Below are 23,663 nucleotides of genomic sequence, written 5' to 3' on the forward strand. Positions count from 1 at the left end.
GGATGGTTCAGGAAGAAATCCTTAATGCAATAGAAGCATTGTTCGCAAGAAGGTTGACTGACAAAGAGCTGACAGTTGATCATCTGAAGGACAGGTTGCATGAATTCTTCTTCGTGGAATCCTTCTTGAAGGAACATTTGGAAAATGTCTCCTTATTCTCCAGCATAATGTGTAGGACTCAAGAAGCGACATCAAGATGGGAGAAGTTTTTCTCCAAGTGTGAAGAGAACACTTCAATGCTGGATTTTAAATTGGAGACTGTGCCAAGTGTCTCCGTAGGAGAGTTGGAAGGCGTTGTAACCAACTTTGTCGCATTCGCCATCAATGAACAAGATAATGGTCGTCCAATTTTGGACGAGAATCTATTAATTGCATGAGGGCATGATGGAGCATTAATTATAGATGGACGTTTTGACCAAGTGGTGGTTTATTCAGTGCATGACGGTTGCCATACTGAGGAGTTAGTGGATCATTTATTGCATGATGGGCGATTTGTAATGTAATGGGCATATAATGAATCATGGATGCCCTTTTGGGAACAAAGGGTAATTAATGTGTATTGGGTGAGATTCCTCATTAATGGCTCTCCCCACTACTTGGCATCATATTAGGGAATCTTTGGTCAAACCCTAATTAGGGTTTTGCATGTTAGATCTTAGTTGACGATTTGATTGTAATTAGGTCCGTCCATTTTCCTCTTTGGGGCCTATAAAAGGGGGTCACCCCTTCATTTCTAAAAGAGGGAGAATTGTATGAGATTGTTGCTATAAGTTAATGAGAGAATAATAGTGTTACATTGGGTTTTGGTGTTCACTTGAGTTATTTTAAAACTTGCATGGTTTCATCTTCATCACTTAGATCAGATTTGCTTCAAGTACTTAGATGAATGAAATAGATTGCATTGCTTTATGGTGAGATCACTTGCTTATACCTTTTGCCGATAGATGATTTCTATCTGCAGTGTAAGGTTGGACTGAGCTTTACATGTGTGTTCTTAACTTGGATTGTTAGATGAACATTGTTCTTTGATGTTGTTCGTTGATGTTTCAAAATCCTACAAGCACAACCTTTGAAGATTGCACCCTCTTTATGTAGTTGTTTGATAGTGGCGAAGTAAAGTGTGGTTGGTCTCGCCTAAGTCATTGTCATCTGTTGAGTTCCTAGATTTAGATTAGCTCTTCTAAAACCCTTTCCTATTTTATTTTCCGCATATTTCATTGAAAAGTTACAAAAAAAAATTATTTATTGTCAAATCATTCACAAAAAACTTCTTGAAGTTCTAAATTTGTTTAAATCTTCTTCATTGTACATAAGTCCCCTTGGATTACCAGCAACATCAACCAAACGAGTCTATATTCATCATAAAGTCGCTAGTACGCTGTTGGAACCTTGGAATCGGTGTATGATCTTTCTGCAATCTTAGCATACATGAGATTTTGATGGAGGATGGATAGAGTGACCGTTGGGAACTTAATTCTGTGTTGGTGTGGTCACAAAATACCCGTCAACAACATCCCTTGGTAATTGGGAATCCCAAATGCTTCTCTTACTGCATATCTGGTGAGATGTGCAAGCACCAACCCTTTAGGTGTTTGGATTGTTCTTGACTATGGGTTGTAGTGCCTGGCACACTCAACCATGAGCTCATTGCATTGCATTGTTGATGGGTATCCAGCCGCATGGTAGATTCCACTCTTCATTATGTTGACTACCAAGGGAGAGGGTAGCTGGTTCTTCGTTCTGTACATCCTTCTTTTCATCTTTCACCTATCCAGGTATTCCATGTTGGTGTTTTCAACCTTCTTCCACTTGGAAGATGTCTGAGATTCCGGATAGTATCCCTCAAATACTTTCTTCAATTGGGTCTTCCTTGCAGCTATCCCTGCTTTTGACATGGTACCTGTATGAAGCTAGAAGTCAACAAACTTGAACAAATAATTTTTCAGAATTAACCTAGGTTCTGATTTCAATTGATTTTCAGACTTATTAACTCTCTAAAATCAGAAAATTAAAACTATGCAATGCTGATTCTAGAAAATACAAAGGATTTGATCAAAATCTAGACATTTCACCTTAAAGAAACCTGATTTTCAGACTTGTGAAAGGTCTGATTATGATTTGCAAGTCTGAAAATGTCTTTCAACTCAGAAAATTGAAGTTATATTGCAATCAAATTCACTGTCTTGAGTCTGATTTCTGAGTGTAAAAGTCTGAAACACAGTCTGAAAATCGTTTTTAATCAGCTGAAAGTCATTCTTCTCCTTGGGTGATTCATATTGCTGATGCAATCCATTTTTATACTGGCTGGTAATGATACGTTTTTAGAAGGAAGCTATGGTTGGAAGTGACATCTTCAGCTAGCAATGGTGTCTTCCCTCTATGTGCTGAAAAACGTCTCTAATGGTGGTGCCATATCATCTTCAATGGTGGCACAGTCTCCTTCAATATCTTAGGCAATCTCGATCTCAATCCCTTTCTCCTTCAAACTGACTTGAAGTCGAATCAGCAACTTAATGATTATTTTAATGCTGGGACATGTGTTTTATTCAGCATTTCACTTCTTGTCTCCACCAATGTGGGACAAACAAAATGTTAAATCAGCCAGGTGAGGCAAAACTATATGCATTGGGACGATAAAACTCAGCCACATTTTCCTTTGTTTCATCCACCAAATGAAATGACGGAGAATTGATTTTCATCAGGACTGGTTTGTCCTTAAAAATCCTCAATTTTAATCCCATGCCCCCTCGTGGAAAATCGATGCTCATTATTGGGACACCTAAATTTGGTCAAATCTTTGTAATTCAGCCCCAAGTGGAAAATCAGCCTCCATCAAGACACTTTATTCATGTTTTTTTCTCATCATTTGATCCTTTGCTCTCCAAGTGGAAAATCAATCCTCATCAGGACTTTGGATTTTTCCTCAATTCACTTTACTCTGGTCATTTTTCCCCAAGTGGAAAATGGTGGGTCATCAGGACTTTTAAATTTCCTTGTACATTTTTACCTTGTAAGCCCAGTGGAAAAACGATCTCCATCGGGACATTTGATTTCCTTTGTTTTGCCCAGAGTGGAAATTCTTCAGTCATCGCGTGTCATGTCCACATCTTTATGCTTGATGATAAATGGATTTATATTTAAAGGCATGATAAAGAAATAATTATTTGAATCAGTGATTTTTATGAATGCTTGAGGGCAAGCATTTTCAAGGAGGGGAGACTGTAATGTTCCCATCCTATCAGTCCAGAAGAGCTCAATTTTGTTAAGTCTCTGGAGAGACAAAATTGCAAAGCATATTAAAGGATCATACATATGTAAACATTTCCATTACAGGCCATTAATGAGTAATCAGATTAGACAAGACATATGTAAGAAAAGTGATAAGTAAAGACTGGGACACTGATAGGAAGATCAGATCAAATGAGAAGATCCATATCAACAATCAATATAAAGAAAGACCCAACAAGAAAGTATATGTATGATCTTGAGCAGGCCGACTTACATATGATAGTTGCCTACCAACACGGGTAATATAAGTAATAGGAATTACAATGTATGCCAAGGCGATGAAGGGAAAGGATCATTACCAAGAATAATAAATACAGATTGATAGTCAAGCATGGAGGAAGTGGTAGTGTTCCCATGGAGATGTTCATGAGCATATAATTCCAGCGATTCAAAAAGAAATGAGACTAGCGGGGGAACACTGGTCAACATTCTTTAAGGAACCACGATTCTCTTAATCAGCGATAAGTGAAGGATCCAGAATATGGAGCAGCGATTTGTACAAAGATTAATATTTACTCAAAATGTATTGATTTAATGAAATTATGGTGTAGCGATTTCAAAGGTTCGTTAATAATCATAAGCCACGATCTGTTATGGGAGACTCAAGAATATCGGTTAAGACAAGACTCATAAGCATGGTATACAAGGGATCGATTAGATTAAAGAGGCAAATTAATAACGATTAGCCTATGTGCTAGCTTGAAGTAATCAATGGCAATTAAGAGAATTATATTAGTCACTAAGAAAGAAATTACGAGATGATAAATAATCATTAGCATAATGAAGGGATACGATCTGGTTTTGAGACATGTCTCTTTGGTATCTAAGCAATACGACCCTTCAAACATATAAGGTATTTATGGGGTGATATGTTACAAGGGGGAAGATTACAATATGAGAGTACAATACAAACTCCATAACATATCATGTCGGGTGACTTGCCAAGTATATGGAAGGTAATACAAAATTGAACTGCCTGCACAGAAGGGACATCGGTGCATATGCAGAGGCCAATTCTATACATCGTCTCCAATATTATTTCATGGACGCTTTAAAGTAATGCAGTCATGATTTATAACATTAAGGCATATAACTGAAATATACAAATCAGTGAAAATTACCAAGATAAGTTCTATCTTCTAAGCTATTCTTAAAATTTTTAAAGTAAATATTATAATGAAATGTATTCAGTTCTGATAAAATTATAATTACTGATTACAATTCTCACTTTATTTTAAACATTGATGTGTTAGGGCTAAATTAAGACAAAGTCCCAAATGGGGACATTACATTGCGGACTTTCCACAATAACATCTTCATTTGCTTGTAAAATAAGTCCTGGAGTGGAAATTCAACCTCCATTAGGACTTTACTTGTCCTTAACATTAAGCAGGTAATTTGATGCTGAAAATGGAGTGGAAATGTTTTCCATCGGGACTTTGTTGTTTTTCACTTAATTGCTCAGGGGAAAAACGTTTCCATCAAGACTTTGTTGATTTTCATACTTATCAAGTCCAATTTTGCCAATTTATGGAGTGGAAATTCTATTTCCATTGGAGTGCATTTTTGGGTTCATTTCACCTCTTAGGAGTGGAAAAATGACTCCTGTAGGGACTTTTAACATTTTCACACAAAATTTGTATCAGTTAGCAACATTTTCATCATTTTTCACCCAAATTGAAAGTCACGACTTAGGATCATTTTAACATTTTTAACATCTTTTTTGGCATTTTGATCCTATTCACTTCAAAACTAAAAAAATTATCATTATTTTCATCATGAAGACCTGGAAACTCAACCATATCCAAAGATGAGACTTGGACATTTGAAGCTCAAAATTATCACTTGACTGCCAGAACCCTAAACTAACACGGCCGAAAAGCAAGAAAGAGTGGGTCACCGTTTGCAATGGGGCGATGTGTGAAAAGGTCACAACAATATGTTTATGCATGTGAATATGTTACTGCGTTATTGTCTAGACTGCTTGGATTTCCTTGTACTACTTTCTCCCTTTCTCTCTTATGCCTGTGCATGTCCTTTTCTGCTGCAATATGTTGAGCATTTTCTCAGCAGGTATCAAATTCATGGGTGTTTGAATGCCCATTTTTTTTCCTAATGAGTAGAATTACGTCACTGCTGAATATACTTGAGACATGTATTTAATGATTTATGATTGAAGAGGGAAGATTAATAGAAGTTCTTTGTTGTTATCAAGTAAACTTAATATTTTCTCAATAATAAAGTTTCTAATGAGAGATTTTCATGCATGGCATTCTAATTGGTCAAAATGGTTGCATCTCAAATGTGAATGAACTGTGCGGCTTAAGCATGTGCACTTAATTTTTCAATTGAGGGTTTCAAAATTTTCGCAGGATCATCAATGTTAATCATTTATCTTCATTTATTTGATCTATAATGGATTGATTTACCAGCCCAAGTATCTCCTGTGTTAATGCAGGTTCTAGGTGACTTGGGGACGCTTGTTGTTGGTGATAATGGGGAAGCTAATTTTGCTGGGGTCAAGAATATGCTTAAAGTTGGAGATTTGATTGGTCGAGCAGTGGTGTTGTATGAAGGGGAGGACAAATCAAAGACCGGAATAGCAGCAGCTGTGATAGCCCGGAGTGCAGGTGTGGGTGAAAATTACAAGAAAATATGTTTGTGTGATGGAACTGTGATATGGGATTCCACAAACAGTGATTATGTGAAGGCATGATTTCGAGCAGGATTTGTGTCGACTTGATTACAGTATAGAACTCAGCACTCAACTTGGACAGTTAACAATATTATCTATGTAATGGCTTGTTATAAGAGCTTTCCTGTCCTACATCAAATAAAGGGTCACTCATTTGTGTGCTATTTTATATAATGCAAGTCTAGTTCAACTTGGTTCGCGCCATCTCACAGTGTTTTTAACTTCTTGAGAAGATCCTTTCTACGGACATCTGGTTCTTAAATAAATACTGCAGGTTCAGTTCGAATGTCTTAATTTAGAGTATTTTGGAATTTATTTTATAAAATAATTATGAGAAAAAAATTCAGTAATGTAATAACTACTAATAAGACCATATAACTAAAAACGGGGGATAAAATTAAAAATATAGTTTGAATACAAATGGCACCTAAATAAGGTTAAACAATGATAAATTGATTCTTTAAAATGGGTGACGTTTTGTCGATGGTGAGCAATGAATATGTGCAACATGTGGTTGGAAATAGCTCTGCCTTTTTATATGTTGAGGAGAATTGGAAGATAAATTTGTTTTTTAATGATTCTAACAGTTAAGAGATATTTAGATTGGTTTAAAATCAATTCAAAAATCTAGTTGATTATGATGGTAAACTATTTTAAAGGAAGATAAACCTTTCTATGGGTGATCTAGCCCAAATCAATACGATGCCTAGATTAACTCAGTTTTATTAAGATGATGTGGGCATGTGTATTCATTCTAAAACTAATGTTAAAGTAATAAAAATATATGTAAATAATAAACGTAACTGGTTTTGTTTTCGAAGATCAAACAAAGTTTAATGTTGGCGATGGAATCTATGTTTGCGGTCGTAGAAATGATCTTGCAGTCTGTATCTCTGCCTTGTGATTCAATTGATTAACTTTTATGGAATCTATGTTTGCGGTCGAACAAACAAAGTCCCAAATTTGTGGTCGCAGAAATGATCTTTAGTCTGTATCTCTGCCTTGTGATTCAATTGATTAACTTTTATTTGCTATGGCTTTTCACTAACAGATAATCTCTGCCTTGTGATTCAATTGATCAACTTTTATTTGCTATGGCTTTTCACTAATATGAAGGCTAACATATAAACTACCTTTAAAGGCTGTTTGTTATGTTGTTAAGGGATATGTCCTCATTGATCAACCTCTAGAAATATGTGTAAAAGATTGAAGACAATATATTTTAATCTTGTAAATGTTCTTAAGATGAATATATATTTGTAGACACCTAAAAATTGCACAATGAATTAAGTAAATTTAATTTATTTAATTATCTCTAATTCTTTCAATTAACTAAATTAAGATTTAATTAATGTCCCTATTCTTTAATTCTTTTAATCAAATTAAAGATTTGATTAAATCTTCTTCTTCTAGACTAGCCTATTAATTAAACTAAGGTTTGATTAAGTACCCTTAACCATTTGATTGAATAAATTTTATTTATTTGATTAAAATCTTTTTTTTCCTTTTTTGATTAAATTCACATTTAATTGAAAAATCCTTTTGCATTTAAAGAAATCAAAATTTATTTGTAAATCCCCCACCTTGCAAAATCCTACAAATGCAAGTTGCATCCTTTTTGGCTAAATTAAATCATTTTAATTTAATTAAAAATCATTTTTTCTCTCACACTTGCATTCTCCTACATCTCCCACTTGCCTCCATAATCATCCTTTTAAAAACCTCCTAATCCCATCCTAATCACGTCCTTTCCCTAAATTTGGGGGAGTCACTTCTCCAAATTTGGAAGAAAGTCTTCAAAATGTATTTAAGACTTTATATATCTCAACAAGTTAACTTGTTGAGTCTTCCAAACATGTAAGATTCTTACATAAACCACTAGTGGTTTTCCTCTTTGAGTAAGTTAGCCTCCAAAGTCTTCAGAAGACATTTAATGCCTCTTACAAGCCCACATCTTTTAGCCATGATGGTTGTCCCTTTAACCATTTTCTCATGTTGCACAAGAGTTTACCTCTTGGGTAATAGCACGCCTCCTTGGTTAATGACATTATCCAATTATGTCACTCCTTGAGGTTATCCCTAATTGCTTTCTTAGCATCCTCTCAAGCCCTCTCAAGGTGACATTTGTCAGCTTGGTATTGGATTGAGTCTCCCCCATGGATTGATAACTTTCAATCCTAGCCTGTGTTGAGATTGCTCAATCTCAACCATCCATTTCTCTATTTTGCCTATAAATAGAACTCAATTTCTTCAATTCAAGGATCCCAATCTCGTGCTTCAAAATTATAGTCTTTTGCAGGTTATCAAAGGATCTCATAAGTCATCTTCAAGCATCCAAGCATTAGTATCAAGCATCCATCTCATAACATTTAGATTCATTAATAGATCATCTTTTAGCTTAATCTCACATCTTTTCTAGCATTGCATACTCACATAGCTTCATTAACTCATCTAGCACCATCTTAACTTTCAATTTGGAACTCATCTAGCATCTTAATCATCTAGTTTTGCATTTCATCTTCATCATCTCATCTTAGCATTTCACTAGGATCTTAGTTGCATCCATTTTGATCCTAGAATCATTCTCATAAATCTCGTTCTCTAGGTTGTCATCCAAGAGATCAAGTGCTCTTCCAAGTGAGGGCCACCTTGAATCTTAAGGATCTTTAGAGATAGAGGAGCATGTGACGTGCTTAGAGTTTAGTTTTTCAAGCTAACTTCTTGGTTTTAAATTTTGATTGACATAATGTTTCATGTATATGTTTGAGACGTTTTCCCCTCTTGCAGGTTGATACCACATTTTTCGACATACATTAATTGGCGCCCACCATGGGGCTAGACCCTGAAATTTCCAAATTCTAACATTTTTTCCACAGGTTCACGTTCAGAAATGTTAACCACAGTTTAACGCATGTGATCCATTTTTTGGCACATATAATAGTTATTTTCTTGCATTTAACTTCTGTTTTAGCACATATGATCAAATTCTGTAGCGCATAAGACATATATTTTAGTGCATATGTAACTTTATTTAGTGTATCTAATAGTTTTTGTAGCGGATTGATCTGTATTTTGGCACATTTGGCCTGTCTTTTAGCGCATATGAAATAACACATATGATCTTTGTTTTCACGCATATGAGACAAAGGATGAATTTTGTAACCTGAGTTTGAATTTAGGCTTGTGTAAGCCCACCTAAGGTTTTGATTTTTCACTAACTTCTTTTCCTTGCAGGTTACTAATCATTTCTTGTAGGTTGGAGGAGTTAGAATTATGAATTTTTATTTCTTTTTTAGCTTTTCAAGTTGGATTAAAAAGAAATCATTTTCCTTTGGATTAAAAAGAACTTCATATTTTCATTTTGGGCTTAAAATAAATCAAACTTTCCTTTGGGCTTAAAAATAACCTCATTGTAAGGTAAAAAGAACAACAAAATCACACATTTTTTTTCTTGCAAGTTAGGGAAAAAAACATTTCAAATTTGGGCTTAAAAAGAACAAGACAAATTTAATTTTCTTGCAAAGGTATAAAAAGAACAATCCACCTTATTCTTGCAAGTTAAAGGAACAAGCCACAATTTCTAAATTTTGCAAAACGATTTTCTTTTTGGCAACATGCCTTACTTTATGTTGACCAGGATTCCCTCTTCCTAGTCTAAAAAATCATTTCTATGAAGGATTAAAAAGAACACCATGTTTGGTTGCAGCAATATCTCCAACTAGGATTTAGCAAATCATTGTTACGAAAGGGTAAAAAGAACACTTGTATTCCGTGTTTCGAAAGTGGTAGGTATATGCTCTCCCCTTAATTGGGTGACTAAAAAACCACACCCACTCTTTTCATGCTTTCTTTATTTCATGCAATTAAATCCTTTAGAGGGTCTGTCTTCTCGAAGCCTTGAGGGGGCTAGTGAGAAGAGAACGACCCAAGTGGGCAACAACTTTATCACCAAGTTTACCAACCCACTATAATCAAATGTGGAGGCTGATGAAAATCCCTTCCAACGTAAGTGTGTATTTGATAGCCTTCCCCTAGTATCTTTGTGATGTGAAAAGCCTTTGTTCTAAAGGCTGGGAAACCTCTTAATTGAGTTTATCATTTGCCGCGTCGAATAGAATCCTTATTACAAGCCATGGAAGTAGAAACTTTGAGCCTAGTCAGTTGCCATACATTGACAATATCATAGTGCAAGGGTGGAGAAGAATCCGCCCCCAGGATTACTCACCATATATCTTCCAAGATAACTACCCAATTTTGAAGCAATTCACTTTGGGTTAATTTCTGGAAAAAGACAAAAAAACTGGCGCCCTCTAGGGGGTGACAAGACTGTTTGAGCTGACGGAGTATCGAGACTAGTGGGCTATGATATTTTCAATGACCTTTGAATAAAGAGTCTACTAGGTGTGTCTTATTTGTATCCAAACCGGTGAAAACATCAAGGGTTTGAACACATCCTCAAAAGAACATACACTCAATGTTTAGCATTAGGATGGCCATTGTCTTCATGTGTTCTATGTATTCTTGTCATAAATGCTAAAATATCTTGCAAAAATATTGAACAATCAAGCTCAAAAATCAATTCAAAACAAGAAGAGATCATAAGTGAAAGAAATTTTAAAATCCAACAAAGCACCTCTAGAGGTGGTTATCAACATTTCAACTATCTTTAAGTAAGATTTTCATCCAACCAATATAGAGGAGTATCAAAACCAAGTGATCAAGAGTTCATCATCCAACTAATAACAACAATACCTAGCTAGGTATTCAAGTTATTCAAATCAAGTTTCCATATCGGGAGACTTTATCCATATCATTTAACGCACTTTGTCATAAGGGCCTATCGAATAAACCCTCTATTCGACTTAGTAAGCTTGAGTATTTGAAACGAAGTATCCATATCAACCATCAACATCAATACTCTTAGACCATTTGCATGACCACTCCCCATATTTTGAGAAGAAGAAATCTTCGTCAAAAGATTACGTTGAAGAAGAGACAACCTAGTCCTAGGGCCCTTATCAAGAGGAGAAAGTTTCCATACATCAAGCATCAACTCTTTGCATCACATCACATTTTATTGCGTCATATGTGATTGTACCTTCAAGGAAAATCTAACGAATTTGACAAAGAACCTTTGAGAAGTAAGGTTTACATTCAAAAAGCAACATTCAATCAACGCCTTAACAGTGAGGGAAAGATCAATCTTGTCTTATTTCCAAGAAATTGCATCACTTACAATGAGGCTCAACCTGAGCCACCAAATCCACCAAGAACCCCATTAGAAGAGGAGAAATTCACTACTATAGAAATATATTGATGCTTGCTGTCACTCGATCTCGAAAAGAAAAAGAATTGGATCCACAACCGGAATCTAGCATGAGTCATAGGGAATCTAATCCTTTTGATGAATACGCAAATATGGAAGAAGAGGAGATCATCGAGGAACTCGTCCAACAATGCCAACAAAGCGTCGCCTTCCAAAAACTCATGGAAAGGCTTATAGAAGCAGACAAACAAAAGTACCTTCTCATGTTAAATAGCAAAGGAGTTAGGATGGTTGAGGATTTTGACATAGAAAATTCAAGGAATGAAAGAATCCCAAGAACAAGGTCAAGGACCTACAGTGTGTGTGAGAAAGTGAAATAAGAATTTGTATCTGTAGGACATAACACTTAATACGATACTTGATTCCAGTTCGTATGACACTTGTAGTTTGTCATTTTGGCTTGTGAGAAATGTCATACGATATGACGCAGAGGCTGTATGACCGAAAATATGAAAAGTCAAAAATCTGAAAAATAACAAAAATAAAGAAGTCAGTCTTGGAGGCCGAAAAATGTAGTCTTTGGCCCCACGGTGGGCACCAGAAATGTGTGCATGAAAAAATGAAATAAGAATCTATATCTGTAGGACACAACACTTCAATTAAGTCATTACATGTATGGTTAGATAGATATAAGCATGAATAATAAAACCATAACAAATCGACCAATTGCCTTCTAAAAGATGCGAGTATAAGATTGCTCTCAGATTTTTATAAGCAATACCAGTGACTAGACTACACCAAGATGAAGTATTTAATCTATATGAGCATGATATTAAGATAAAATGGATGCAAGATGGATGAATAATTCAAGCAATAACTAATTCAAGCAATATGGATAAAACTAAATATGGATGCAAATAATCTAAAAAAGCACAATATATTCAATGATTCTAGAGAAAAATTAGCGTAATAATAATCTCCAAGCGTGTTCTCAAAAATCTCTGGGGTGTTTTGAATGAGAGCTGAAGGTTGAATTTATAGAGAATTACAAAAAAAACTCAATTTAGGATTAATTGAAAAATAATTGAGAAATTAGGTTCAGTTAACCTTGAGATAGATTCCAATTATAGTTTAATTGAAATGCATTCAGATAATAAGTTCAAGTTGCATTGGAAATAAGATTTAATTAATTCCATGCATTTGTGATAAAAATAGATAGTTCTTTGATTTATTCAAGAAAAGAGTCTTTTCAATGCAATTGAACTTCTTTTTCTAAAAAGCTTGGAGTTCTAATTTTAGAGAATAATTCAATTTAATTGATTTTCTGATTTCAAGTTCTCAATTTAGAAAAAGAAATAATATCTCAAGTTTGATTTATCTCCCAATTCTTTTATTCTATATTCAGATTAACTCTTGCTTTGTGATTAATTCCTCTTTTGTAATAAATTAATTCTTTTTTTTTTTGCATGATTAATGGCAGATTTATTAATTAATTAAATATGCTAGGATGTTTAATAAATTAAATAGGATAATTGATTAAAAAATGATATTCTTGGAATGATTCAATTAATCAAATAAATATTTAATTAATATTGAGTGATTGATTTGTCATGCAATATTTGATGATTAAAGAATTAATAATGTGCTCAAGATTGATTTAATTGCCTTTGGTTAGGACCTTGGTGATGTTGTTGAGATTAGGGGCCCATGGTTTAGATGACCAATTTTAGGGTATTACGTTTACCCCTCTTTGAATTAATGTGCGAGCAACACATTGGTTCAAAGAATATGTTGACGTCTAGGAGATACCAGTTCTGAACTTGATTGATCACGAACCAGATGAAAAACAAGGTGTTTAGCTTGATTTGAAGCAATGAAGCTGAACAAAGTTTGATTAAAGTGATACCGATCCCAAACTTGATTGAACTAGGAACGATAGAGAGCAAAGATACCGAACTTGAACTTGATTGATCAAGAAGCGGATCTTACTGATCTAGAACTTGATTGAACTAGACATAGTGAGCAAAGATAAAATCGATCTTGAACTTGATGGATCAAGACACGATGAGCGAAGATAAACTGTCTAGCTTGATTTGATGCGATGAAACTGAACATTTGCTTAGATTGAGCATGTGATCAAAGACACTCTTTAAACCCTTGATTGAGTTTAAACGAATAATCAGCTTGATGAAAAGCGATGAATTTGATTAACGTTAAAAGATTGATTCAGATGAAGACAAATATCAGCTTGATTTAAAGCGATGAAACTGATATGCCCCTAGCGATTGATTCGATTAAGGGATCTCAACTTGATATGAAGCGATGAAACTGAGATGCCCCTTAGCAATAAGATTTTGATTTTTTTTTTAGTTGAAAATATTTTTGCTCGACTTTTGACGAAGATTTGAGAAATTTAGCGACTTTAAAGATGTGAGGTCATGAGTATGCCCCCTCGGGAGTGAAATCGAAAGATAGCGAGGGTACATGATTATAGGCAATTTTTAGCGATGATAATGATTTGAGCACAAATCATTGAGAGGATTTTTGAAAAAATTGGCGTTGATTGAGAAGTTGAGTGCAAAGTTGATTTGTAGAATTAATATGAGATTCAGCGTTGATTCATGAGAAATTGAGCGCAATTTTAAGAAAGATTGAAATTTTGATGAAAAGCGCTAAGTGGTCCAAATTGTGTGAATTTGACTAGCAGAATGATCTTGGATTTCGATTTCGATCTCGAAAATGGAATCGAAACAGGTAAATTAGCTAAGGGTACAATTTTCATGTCCATCAGAGCAAGTTGAAAAATTAGGGTTTTGGTTATATAAGGGGTAAAAGTGTCATTTTCAATTCATTTTAACCCTCCAAGTTTGAAAATTCAAAAAAACCTTCTGCAAAGAAAAATGGTGATCCCCAATCATGAGCATCGATTCGAGTGCCAAAGATGACATAATCAACCTCAGAACTATGAGCCAGCGGTAAGTGATCGATCTTAAGCCTCTTTATTCATTTCAATTTTGAATTTTTTTGTTGATTTTTGAAGTTTTGGGCACGTTTAAAGTCGGACTTTCTCATTTTGTCATGCGAGACAGGATCCTGTCTCGTACGACAAACTGATAAAGTATGTTTTATCGTTTAGAGTCATTAGTTTTGTCGTTCTAAGCTCACCATTGTATCGTACAACATCATTAAAAAGATCCCATTTTGTCGTCCGAAGTCTATTCTTGTATCGTATCATAGTATTTTGTCGTATAAGGCCTATTTCTGACTCATACGAGTTTTTGTCCTTCTGTGTTTTATCGTTTGGAAAACAGTGAGCATTTTTGAAGGCTCAAACTTGAAATTTTGATTTGGCAATTGATGTAGTTGAATTTGCGTGATGTTTTACTTCTCTTGTAGGCTTATTTGGAATGTTTTCTAATACTCTGTTGTTTGATCTTTGCAGGTTTGATTGCCTCATGTTCTTTTCAGATGCGTCTATCCAACTACTATGACTTTAGTGCGGCAGTTGTCAAATGTTGACCAGACACATATTGATTTGTGCTGTTTCACCCACCTTTTTGGTTTACCCGATATCGATGTAAATCATGGTATGCTCACAACGTAAGTTGAGAGATTTCATTCTGAGCATAACACATTTCATTTGCCAGTTGGGGAGATGACCTTTACTCCCGAGGATATTTACAGGATTCTCCGTATCCTTTTTGCTGGGGGTAAGGTAGATTATGATGCAACACAACTTCCTGGATTACAGGCTGTCAGACGTGTGTTCAGGGATTCAGACATTCTGACATGTTCTATCAGTTGGGACGTGATGATGAGCAAGTATAGTGAGGACTTTCCATTGGCTTGTGTTTTAGTAGGATTTATCGGCTATTTTCTTATGTTGGATAGAGGACAATAGGGATTTTTGTGTGGATGGGGCAGGATGTTGGAGAGACTTATTGAGACCCCTCAACGATTAGGCTGGGGTTCATGTATATTGGCCCACATATATCGCGAGATGTATGAGATTGTTTATCGGGAGGGGAAGAGCATGGCTATAGGAGTCTTGGTTTTATAGGTATGGGCATGGGAGCACCTCCCATTTTGTAGGCCGATTATAGATGATGACAGGGAGCCTAGTCAGCCGATTGTATATAGATATTCAGGATATGTCACTCAGCCCCATCTAAGCAAGATTGATTTTTGGTGACGATAGTTAGATGTTTTGATAGCTGTGGTATGGAGACCTTACAGGTCCCTAGAGCCATGGGATGACTAGAGGATCGTACGCAAAGATCTGTTTGTTACGCGCCCACTCATTGATAGATTGCAGACTATTGTAGAGTGATTCATGGTTTCACAAGTGATGAGGCAGTATGGCAGACCTCAGGGGATCTCGCAAGAGTTCACTGCATATGAGGAGAGGCGAGGATGGACATCGAGGTTATCTTATGCCTTGGGTATGCAGGAGTTGGCTGGGTTACAACGAATTTGGTGTGATTACATGGATGATTTTGCAGATGCAGGGGTATTGCCCCAGTACACGGATTGGTTCATGCAGCATCCATTCTCTAGATTTACAGATCCGGCAGAGCAGGCACCTCATATCGAGGAGATTGAGGACGATGCCCCCGCACAGGGACAGGGACAGGGACAGGGACAGGGACAGGGATAGAGATAGGGACAGGGACAGAGAGCCGAGGCTCCGAGGCAGACAGGTGGCGATCCTGGTGCTAGTAGCAACAGGGTTCCAGCTGTAGTTAGCCAGCAGAGGGGTGAGGGTGGATCCTTAGGGAGTGTTGGTGTGAGGTTGGGTGGAGCTGAGGAGGAGCGAGTAGCTTCGAGACAGGTTCAACAGAGGTGGGAGGAGTGGGGTGGAGCTAGAGTTGGAGAGCCTGCGAGAGAGCAGGGGGCCGACGCAACACGGTCGATGCGAGCACGTCTAGCGGATATGCAGTCACAGTTGATAGTGGCTCAAACTCAGCTGGTGGAGCAAGACCGACAACTAGCAGGAATGAGAGTAGAGAGAGACTCTTTGCGGCAGGAGGTACTTCATTAGACAAGTAGGGCAACCTACTATGTTGCAGCTTACAACGTAGAAGTTCCAGTTGCGCAACAGGTTGTCCCATACTCCCAGTACATGGCATGATCAGAGGGAGCTTAGGTATCTAGGCAGGATCCCGGTCAGCAGGCTCCACCTCCTCCACCAAGCAATGAGGGAGAGGCCAAGAGCTAGATATTATTTTTGTAGCTTTGAGATTTTTTGTAGACACACCTATTTTTTTTGTAGCCTATACGATTCTTGCTCCGATTGGGAGTTTGTAGATGTCAGTTGACATCATTTTGTACTCTGAGACTTTATATATATATATATATATATATATATATATATATATATATATATATATATATATATATATATATATATACGAGATCTGATTTGACTTCATTGTACTTGTGTTGATTCGATTATGAGATGCTTTATATATGCTTTATTTTATATGTATGCATATCTTTTCAATATGGATGTATGTAATGCAAATGAATATGAATGCCTATTTTTGTTTCTTTTCATATGCAAATAAATGATAAAAATGAGTAACGAGCAAAGCAAATATATATTTCTCTTTCTTTTTATGCAATAAGATGAATGCAAATGAGTGATAATGAAATGTATGAATCTATATAAGATGCTTATGTATGCAACTAACATCTCAATACACAAGTACTCGATTGGAGAAATGATGAAAAAGAGAACACTTAGCTAAGAAATGATGATGCTTCCAATTCTCATTCAGAAGATAAAGATATCATTATTATACCAAAATCACTCTAAATTCACAAAATACAGAATGAAATGCAAAATGAGATGCAACCTAAACCTAGTCACTAGATTTAAAATGCTTAAGTTTCATCACCGAGCATAACGAACATAATAGGCAGATTAGAGTTCCTTTCTTTTTAATGTGCAATTTTAATTATCTTGTCCGCAATGACCCCTTTTTTTGTTCATATCCTTGGACAGATTTCATAGGGACTCGAATTGAATGATAAAGAAATTCCCTCAAAACAGACAAAGAAATGACATGGACCACCCTGTAGCATTCAAATAAGTGGAGTCGACGTATGTGTGACGATTTCACCTTGATTTGAAGGCTCTTATCACAGACATCCAACTGATTAGATGTTTCTAGATAATTGGGATCATTCCTACCAGCAAAAAACAAAGAAAATATTATGCACCCAATCCTTGCTTCTCTTAGTCAAGATAGACTTCCTTGAGTTACTCAGAGGGATAATAATCGAAAATCAATATAAAAGACAACATACAAAGAAAATTTTCATTCATAGCTCAAACTGTTTAGTGATTGTTTTGCGTAATGTTGTTTTGCTTGTGTACTCAGTGATAAAACTCTTCGATAGTTAGGAGACAAGTGATTGACTCAGAGTGGACGACCAGGTTTCATTGACAGAAAGATGACTTGGTTGATATTGCTTAGGACATGTAGTGTGCTCTGTCGATTAACCCAAAAATAGGACATTGACCAGTTTCAAGCCATGAGGGTTCCAATGAACCAGGATGTCACAAATGTGACTGAAATGTGTACAAGCGATAATAAAGATACATGAAAGCGGGAAATGCAAATGTTGCGTTGATAGATGGAGCGTTGAGTACAAGAGGCGCCTGTTTACCAGGTTTTCACCAGCTTGGTAGAGATTCTTTTTTTTTTTACCAAGGTGCCATTTTACCAGGTTTTCACCAAGGCATTCTCTCTCTCTCTCTCTCTCTCTCTCTCTTTTTTCTTTTTCAGGACTTTTTAGCTATACAGGTTACTGGAGTAGAGAATGCTAAGTGAAGAATTTCTTCAAATGGATGGTGTTAATTAGTTCACGGAGCTTTTCTCCTTCCGATGTTGAGAGCTGATAGGCACCAGAGCCAAATACTACAGTGACGATGTAGGGACCCATCCAGTTGGGTTCAAACTTCCCTTTGTTGTCTCGAAACTATTGATTTTTAGGATTTTATCTCAGAACTAGGTCACCAACCTGAAATTCTCTTTGTCGAACCTTCTTGTTATATCCTCTGGACATTCTCTTTTGATACACTCCGAGATGATCAAATGCCACTTGTTGACGTTCATCCATCAATTCGAGTTCTTGCAATCTAGATATCCTATAGTCTTCATCAATCTTGCAAAGAAACTCTTAGAGATGGTATTTCTACTTCAATAAGTAATACTACTTTAGACCCATACACCAAAGAGAAAGGTGTAGCCCTAGTAGGTGTCTTGATACTTGTTCTGTAAGCCCATAATGCAAGATTGAGCTGCAGATGCCAATCCTTCCCAGACTTGTTCACTGTTCTATGTAAGATAATCAGTAGGTTTTTGTTGGATGCCTCGACTTGTCCATTACCTTGAGGGTAATATACTGATGACCAGTGTTGTTTAATTTTGAATTTCTCATAGAGCTTGTCCAGGTCTTTATTCTTGAACCGTCCTCCATTATTAGTCACGATGGAGGAAGGTATCCCATACCTGCAGATGATATAGTTTAGGATAAACATAGCTACTTGTTTACCAGTTTCTTTGATGAGTGGAATTGTTTCTACCCACTTGGTGAAATACTCAGTGGCAGTTATGATAAATTTATGTCCATTAGATAATGCTGAATATATTTGACCAATGAGATCAAAGGCCCATTGTTGAAAAGGCCAATGTGTAATGAAGGGTATGAGATCTCTTGTTGGAGCATGTATGAGGTTCCCATGTAGCTGACATTTCTCACAAGTCTTAGAAAATTTAATAGCATCTTTCTCCATGTCTGGCCAATAGTAGCCAACCCGTAGTAGTTTCTGAGCTAAAGTAAGACCATTTGAATGAGATCCACAAATACCTTCATGGACTTCCAATAATGCATGTTTAGACTCTTCAGTTTCTAGACACCTAAGCAATGTACAATCCAAACCTCATCTAAATAGATCGTTAGCAATGATAACATACCGCGAAGCATTTCGGGTTAGGTTCTTTTTCTCATTACGGGTAATATTTTCAGGTATAATCTGGTCTCGTAAATAAGAGTAAATGTGGTTGTATCGGGATGAGTCATGTCCAATAATAAAATTGACTATTTGGGTCTTAGGAGAATCATAGGCCGGGTAATGTAACTCTTCCAGTAGGAATTCAAAGCGAAAATTGGATTCTTGTAACTCAGGTATAGACGCCAAGGTGGCCATAGCATTTGCTGCTCTGTTTGTAGATCTGAGAATCTATTGAAATGATACAAAAGAAAAATATTTCTTAAGATCATCAACCATTCTCTTGTAAGGCATCAATTTCTCATCTCAATTCTGATATGTATCATTGATTTGATTGATGATCAACTAAGAATCTCCATAGATGTGTAATTCTGCAACCTTCCATTCGATAGCTAGCTTTATCCTATTTACTAAAGCTTCATATTTTGCAATGTTGTTTGTGCAAGGGAAAAGAATCTTATAAGACTTTGGGATTGAATACTTCTGAGGAGTAATAAATAGTATTCCAGCACCAAAACCATTTTGAGTAAAAGACCCATCGAAGAACATCTTCCAAGATTGTTGAGTAAGGTGCATTATTGATTCATCTGGAAACTCTATATGCAGCGGTTGAGTGTCTTCAAGTGGAGCTTCAACAAGTTGATCTGCAATTACTTGTCCTTTTATGGCTTTGCGTTCCACATATTCAATATCAAACTTCGTAAGGACCATGACCCATTTTGCCAATCTTCCTGTGAGTGTTGCTTTGTTGAGAAGATACTTGAGCGGATCAATCTTAGCTACTAGCTTGATGAAATGTGCCAACATGTAGTGTCTCAATTTTTGTGATGCAAAGACTAATGCCAAGCATGCTTTTTCTATTATAGTGTATTTCTTTTCATAAGACACCAATGTTTTGCTGATGTAATATATATATCTCTCTTTTTTATTTTCATCCCATTGTGCCAGAAGTGCCCCCAATGATGAATCAGTGGCTGATATGTATAAGATCAATGGTTTTCCCTGAATTGGTGGCATTAGTATTGGTGGATTGTGTTAGGGTTTCAAGCAGATCCGAAGCAAATATGAACTAACAATTATATGCAGATTTAAATACAAAAGATAAAGAAATAAAACAAGACACAGATAACATAGAGATTTAACGTGGTTCACCCAGAATGGGTTACATCCACCATACACAGTCGTCCAATCTTTCTTATTATCCAGCAAAAATAGTACATCAACCTTACAATGCCTTAAGCATCCCAGCTGCTTATAACATGCGTTTTTAGGGAAACAAACAAAGTCGGCCTTTTTAGGGTTTTATTACAATGTCGGTTTTCATCAACGAAAAACGACAATTTTTTTTTTCTCGAGGGCTCCTACCCCCGAACCCCCGCTTTTCTCGGGGGATGCCACCCCCGAACCCCTGCCCTGGGCCCGGTTCGGCCCCGGACCCCAGCGAGGATACGTACTGAGTGTACAGTACTTTGCTGATCAGTCGCCACATTTCAACAGATTCGACATGTACTCTTTGATCTGCTGAAGGTGTTGTTCACATTCTCGATCCTAATTGTATATTACTCCTTCCCTCAATACTTTTGTGAAAGGTTGAGCTTTGTCTGCCAGCTGAGAAATGAAGCGTCTGATTGTTTGGAGACGTCCCTGTAAACTTCTCATTTGACTAATGTTCTTCAGAGGCGACATTTCCATTATAGCTTGGACTTTCTCAAGATCAACCTCGATTCCCTTCTTTGAAATGATGTAGCCAAGTAATTTTCTAGATGTCACTCCGAATGCACACTTTTTTGGATTGAACCGGAGTTTGAATTTTTCCATTCTATCTAGTATAGGGCCTAACTCTTGCATATGCGTGGATCTCTTCATAGTCTTCACTAAGGTGTCATCAACATAATCTTCCATATTCTTATGCATCATGTCATGAAAGATAGTAGTTATTGCTCTTTGGTAGGTTGCTCCTGCGTTCTTTAGCCCAAAAGGCATGACATTCCAGCAAAAGGTTCCCCATGCACAGGTGAAGGCTGTATTTTCTTGATCTCCAAGAGCTATTTTGATCTGATTATATATGAAGAATCCATCCATTAGTGAGTACATCTCATACCCAACAGTCATGTCAACTATCATGTCAATGTTTGGTAATGGAAAGCCATCCTTTAGACAAGCTTTGTTGATATATCTGAAGTCAGTGCAAACTCTGATAGTTTTGTCTGCCTTTGAGACATGTACTATGTTTGAAATCCATTCGACATAATCTATGGCTATGATGAATCCAACTTTTAGCAGTTTTTCTAGCTCAACCTTGACTAGAAGTGCCACATGAGGGTGCATCTTACGAAGTTTTTGCTTGATTGGTTTAACTCCCGGTGTGATATAAATATGGTGCATGATAAGATCAGGATCTAGGCCTGGCATATCAAAGTATGTCCATGCAAAATTGATCTTCTTTTCTGAAAATAGATGAGTGAAATCTTTCAGTTCTTCTGCTGATAGTGATTGAGCTACATGAATGATGTGTGGTGTCTCTTAACTCCCAATGTTCACTAGCTAAGTTGGCTCGATCAATATAGAAGGCCTTTCCTAAAAATGACTTGATAGTATATCAAGTATCTCACCTTCAGGCGCCTCAGAGAGGTTTTCACCCTTAGGTACGTCCTTTATTTTTTCTTTTTTAGATTCTGACACCGCCGCAATGTGGTTTTCGCCATCAGATCTTTTATTTTTATTTTTCTTATTTTTGCGACTAAGATACTTGTTATCTATTTCAGTCATGTGTTCACTCTGTTCACTGGTGGAAGAGTCCATAGGTTCAACTTCATTGAGATAATTGACTAACGTATAGTCATTGGCAAAAGTAGGTATATTCATGGGCTGGTTTTGTAAAGTACAATCAATTAGTTCTGGATGTAGTAGGGATAGATGTTGGACAGGTTCAAGGGTGTTGACGGTATTGTCATCACAACCGTGGATCAAAAATTCGAGTTCTAGAAGGATACCTTGCATAAATGTCTCAAGACCAGGAAGAGTCAGAATATGATTATTAAAGTGCACGTTAATATTTAGTTGACCTAATCCAATAGACAAACTTGTAGCATCATTCTCTATGCTATACTGGACGTCATATCGTGGTTCGACAATAATAAGATTAGTAGACTAATTTTCATTATTTACATTAGATGATTCAAAATTTGATGCTGAGTAGATATTGTCATGAATAGGACTCTTGTTAGAGTCATCAGAGTCATTGGATGAAGTTTCCAAGTCTTCTTTAAGTGATTTAGTGAGTATATGTATGGTATCAACACCAACATCTTTAATGCTGTAAGTTCCTTCAAGATTTGGTTCATTTATCATTTGTATTTGACACACTTGTTGACAGGATCTTGATGTTTCTACGAGTTCCTATTGTCTACTCCATTCAGCTTCTTGTGTACAGATGATTGGTTCTGCTTCTGTTGCTTCCAATTTTTCTGATATAGTGCTATACCTGATTTGTTCTGTCTAGTATAGGGGTACATAGAGGAAAAGATTTCTGGTATTCTTCCTTCCTTTAGTTCTTGTTCATAGTTTGCTTGTCTCTTTTGTCTAATTGCCTGTATTTCTTTTCCTAGTTTTATGCACATCAACTCTTGAGTATCATCTGTGATACCAGTAGACTCTTCTGGAGTTTCTGTAGTGGATGTATCTGAGAGGTGATCTGGACCCCATTCATACTCATTTGAGTTAGTGTCTGAATCTTCTACTTGTTGCCTACTAATGTATGTAAGTGGAATTTTTCAGCAGTGTAAACAATTCCCCGATTCTTTCTACTTCCTCTTTTATATCTTCCGAGACTTCTACTTCTTGTAGTATTGTAGCTGATACCTTCGGAACTTGAGCACTGTCTGTCTCTTCTCGCTTGATTGCTAGTTCCTCTTGTTCTGTTTCATAGTTGTCTTGAAGTTGTTGAGTATTTACTTCCTGTAATGTTAAAGGTAGTGTCTTTTTCTTTCACTTTGTCTTAGAAGCATGTTTTTGGTCTGGTGTTTTTCCTGGATTATATCCTAGTCCAGCTTTATCATTTATGGACTTTTCTTGCAGCTGAATCAGTTCAATGATACCCTCTTGATGTTTGCCCAGAGGACCAATACCTGAATATCCCATGCATTGAATCATTTTATAGCCAAGACCATATTGGGTTGGGGAAATCTCACAATGTCGTACTTGTTCTGATTATCTTCCTTAAAAATCCAGTTAAGAACAACATCCTCTTCTATTTCATTTGCCAGGGAAGTAGAAGACTATACAAAAAGACCATCATATATGATATTCAGAGTTGAAGTTTGTGTTCTCATAGCCTTTGATGGTTTGCCCAACTGTTTTGGTGATGGAGGGAGAGAAACTAATGAGAGTACCGG

The 23,663-nt window shown here is 36.4% G+C and overlaps 1 protein-coding gene across 1 annotated transcript in view; it reads left to right on the forward strand.

The window, feature by feature from the left end:
- Nucleotides 1-6,277, forward strand: part of LOC131062562 (copper chaperone for superoxide dismutase, chloroplastic/cytosolic) — a 105,633-nt gene extending 99,356 nt beyond the window's left edge. Inside the window, exon 6 of the mRNA XM_057996260.2 lies at nucleotides 5,747-6,277. Coding sequence (XP_057852243.1) covers nucleotides 5,747-6,004 — 258 coding nt within the window. The 3' untranslated portion in view covers nucleotides 6,005-6,277. The remainder of the gene's footprint in view (nucleotides 1-5,746) is intronic.
- The last annotated feature ends 17,386 nt before the right edge of the window (nucleotides 6,278-23,663 follow it).

The sequence above is a fragment of the Cryptomeria japonica genome, chromosome 5 (assembly GCF_030272615.1).
Source record: "Cryptomeria japonica chromosome 5, Sugi_1.0, whole genome shotgun sequence".
In the NCBI taxonomy this organism is placed as follows: Eukaryota; Viridiplantae; Streptophyta; class Pinopsida; order Cupressales; family Cupressaceae; genus Cryptomeria; species Cryptomeria japonica.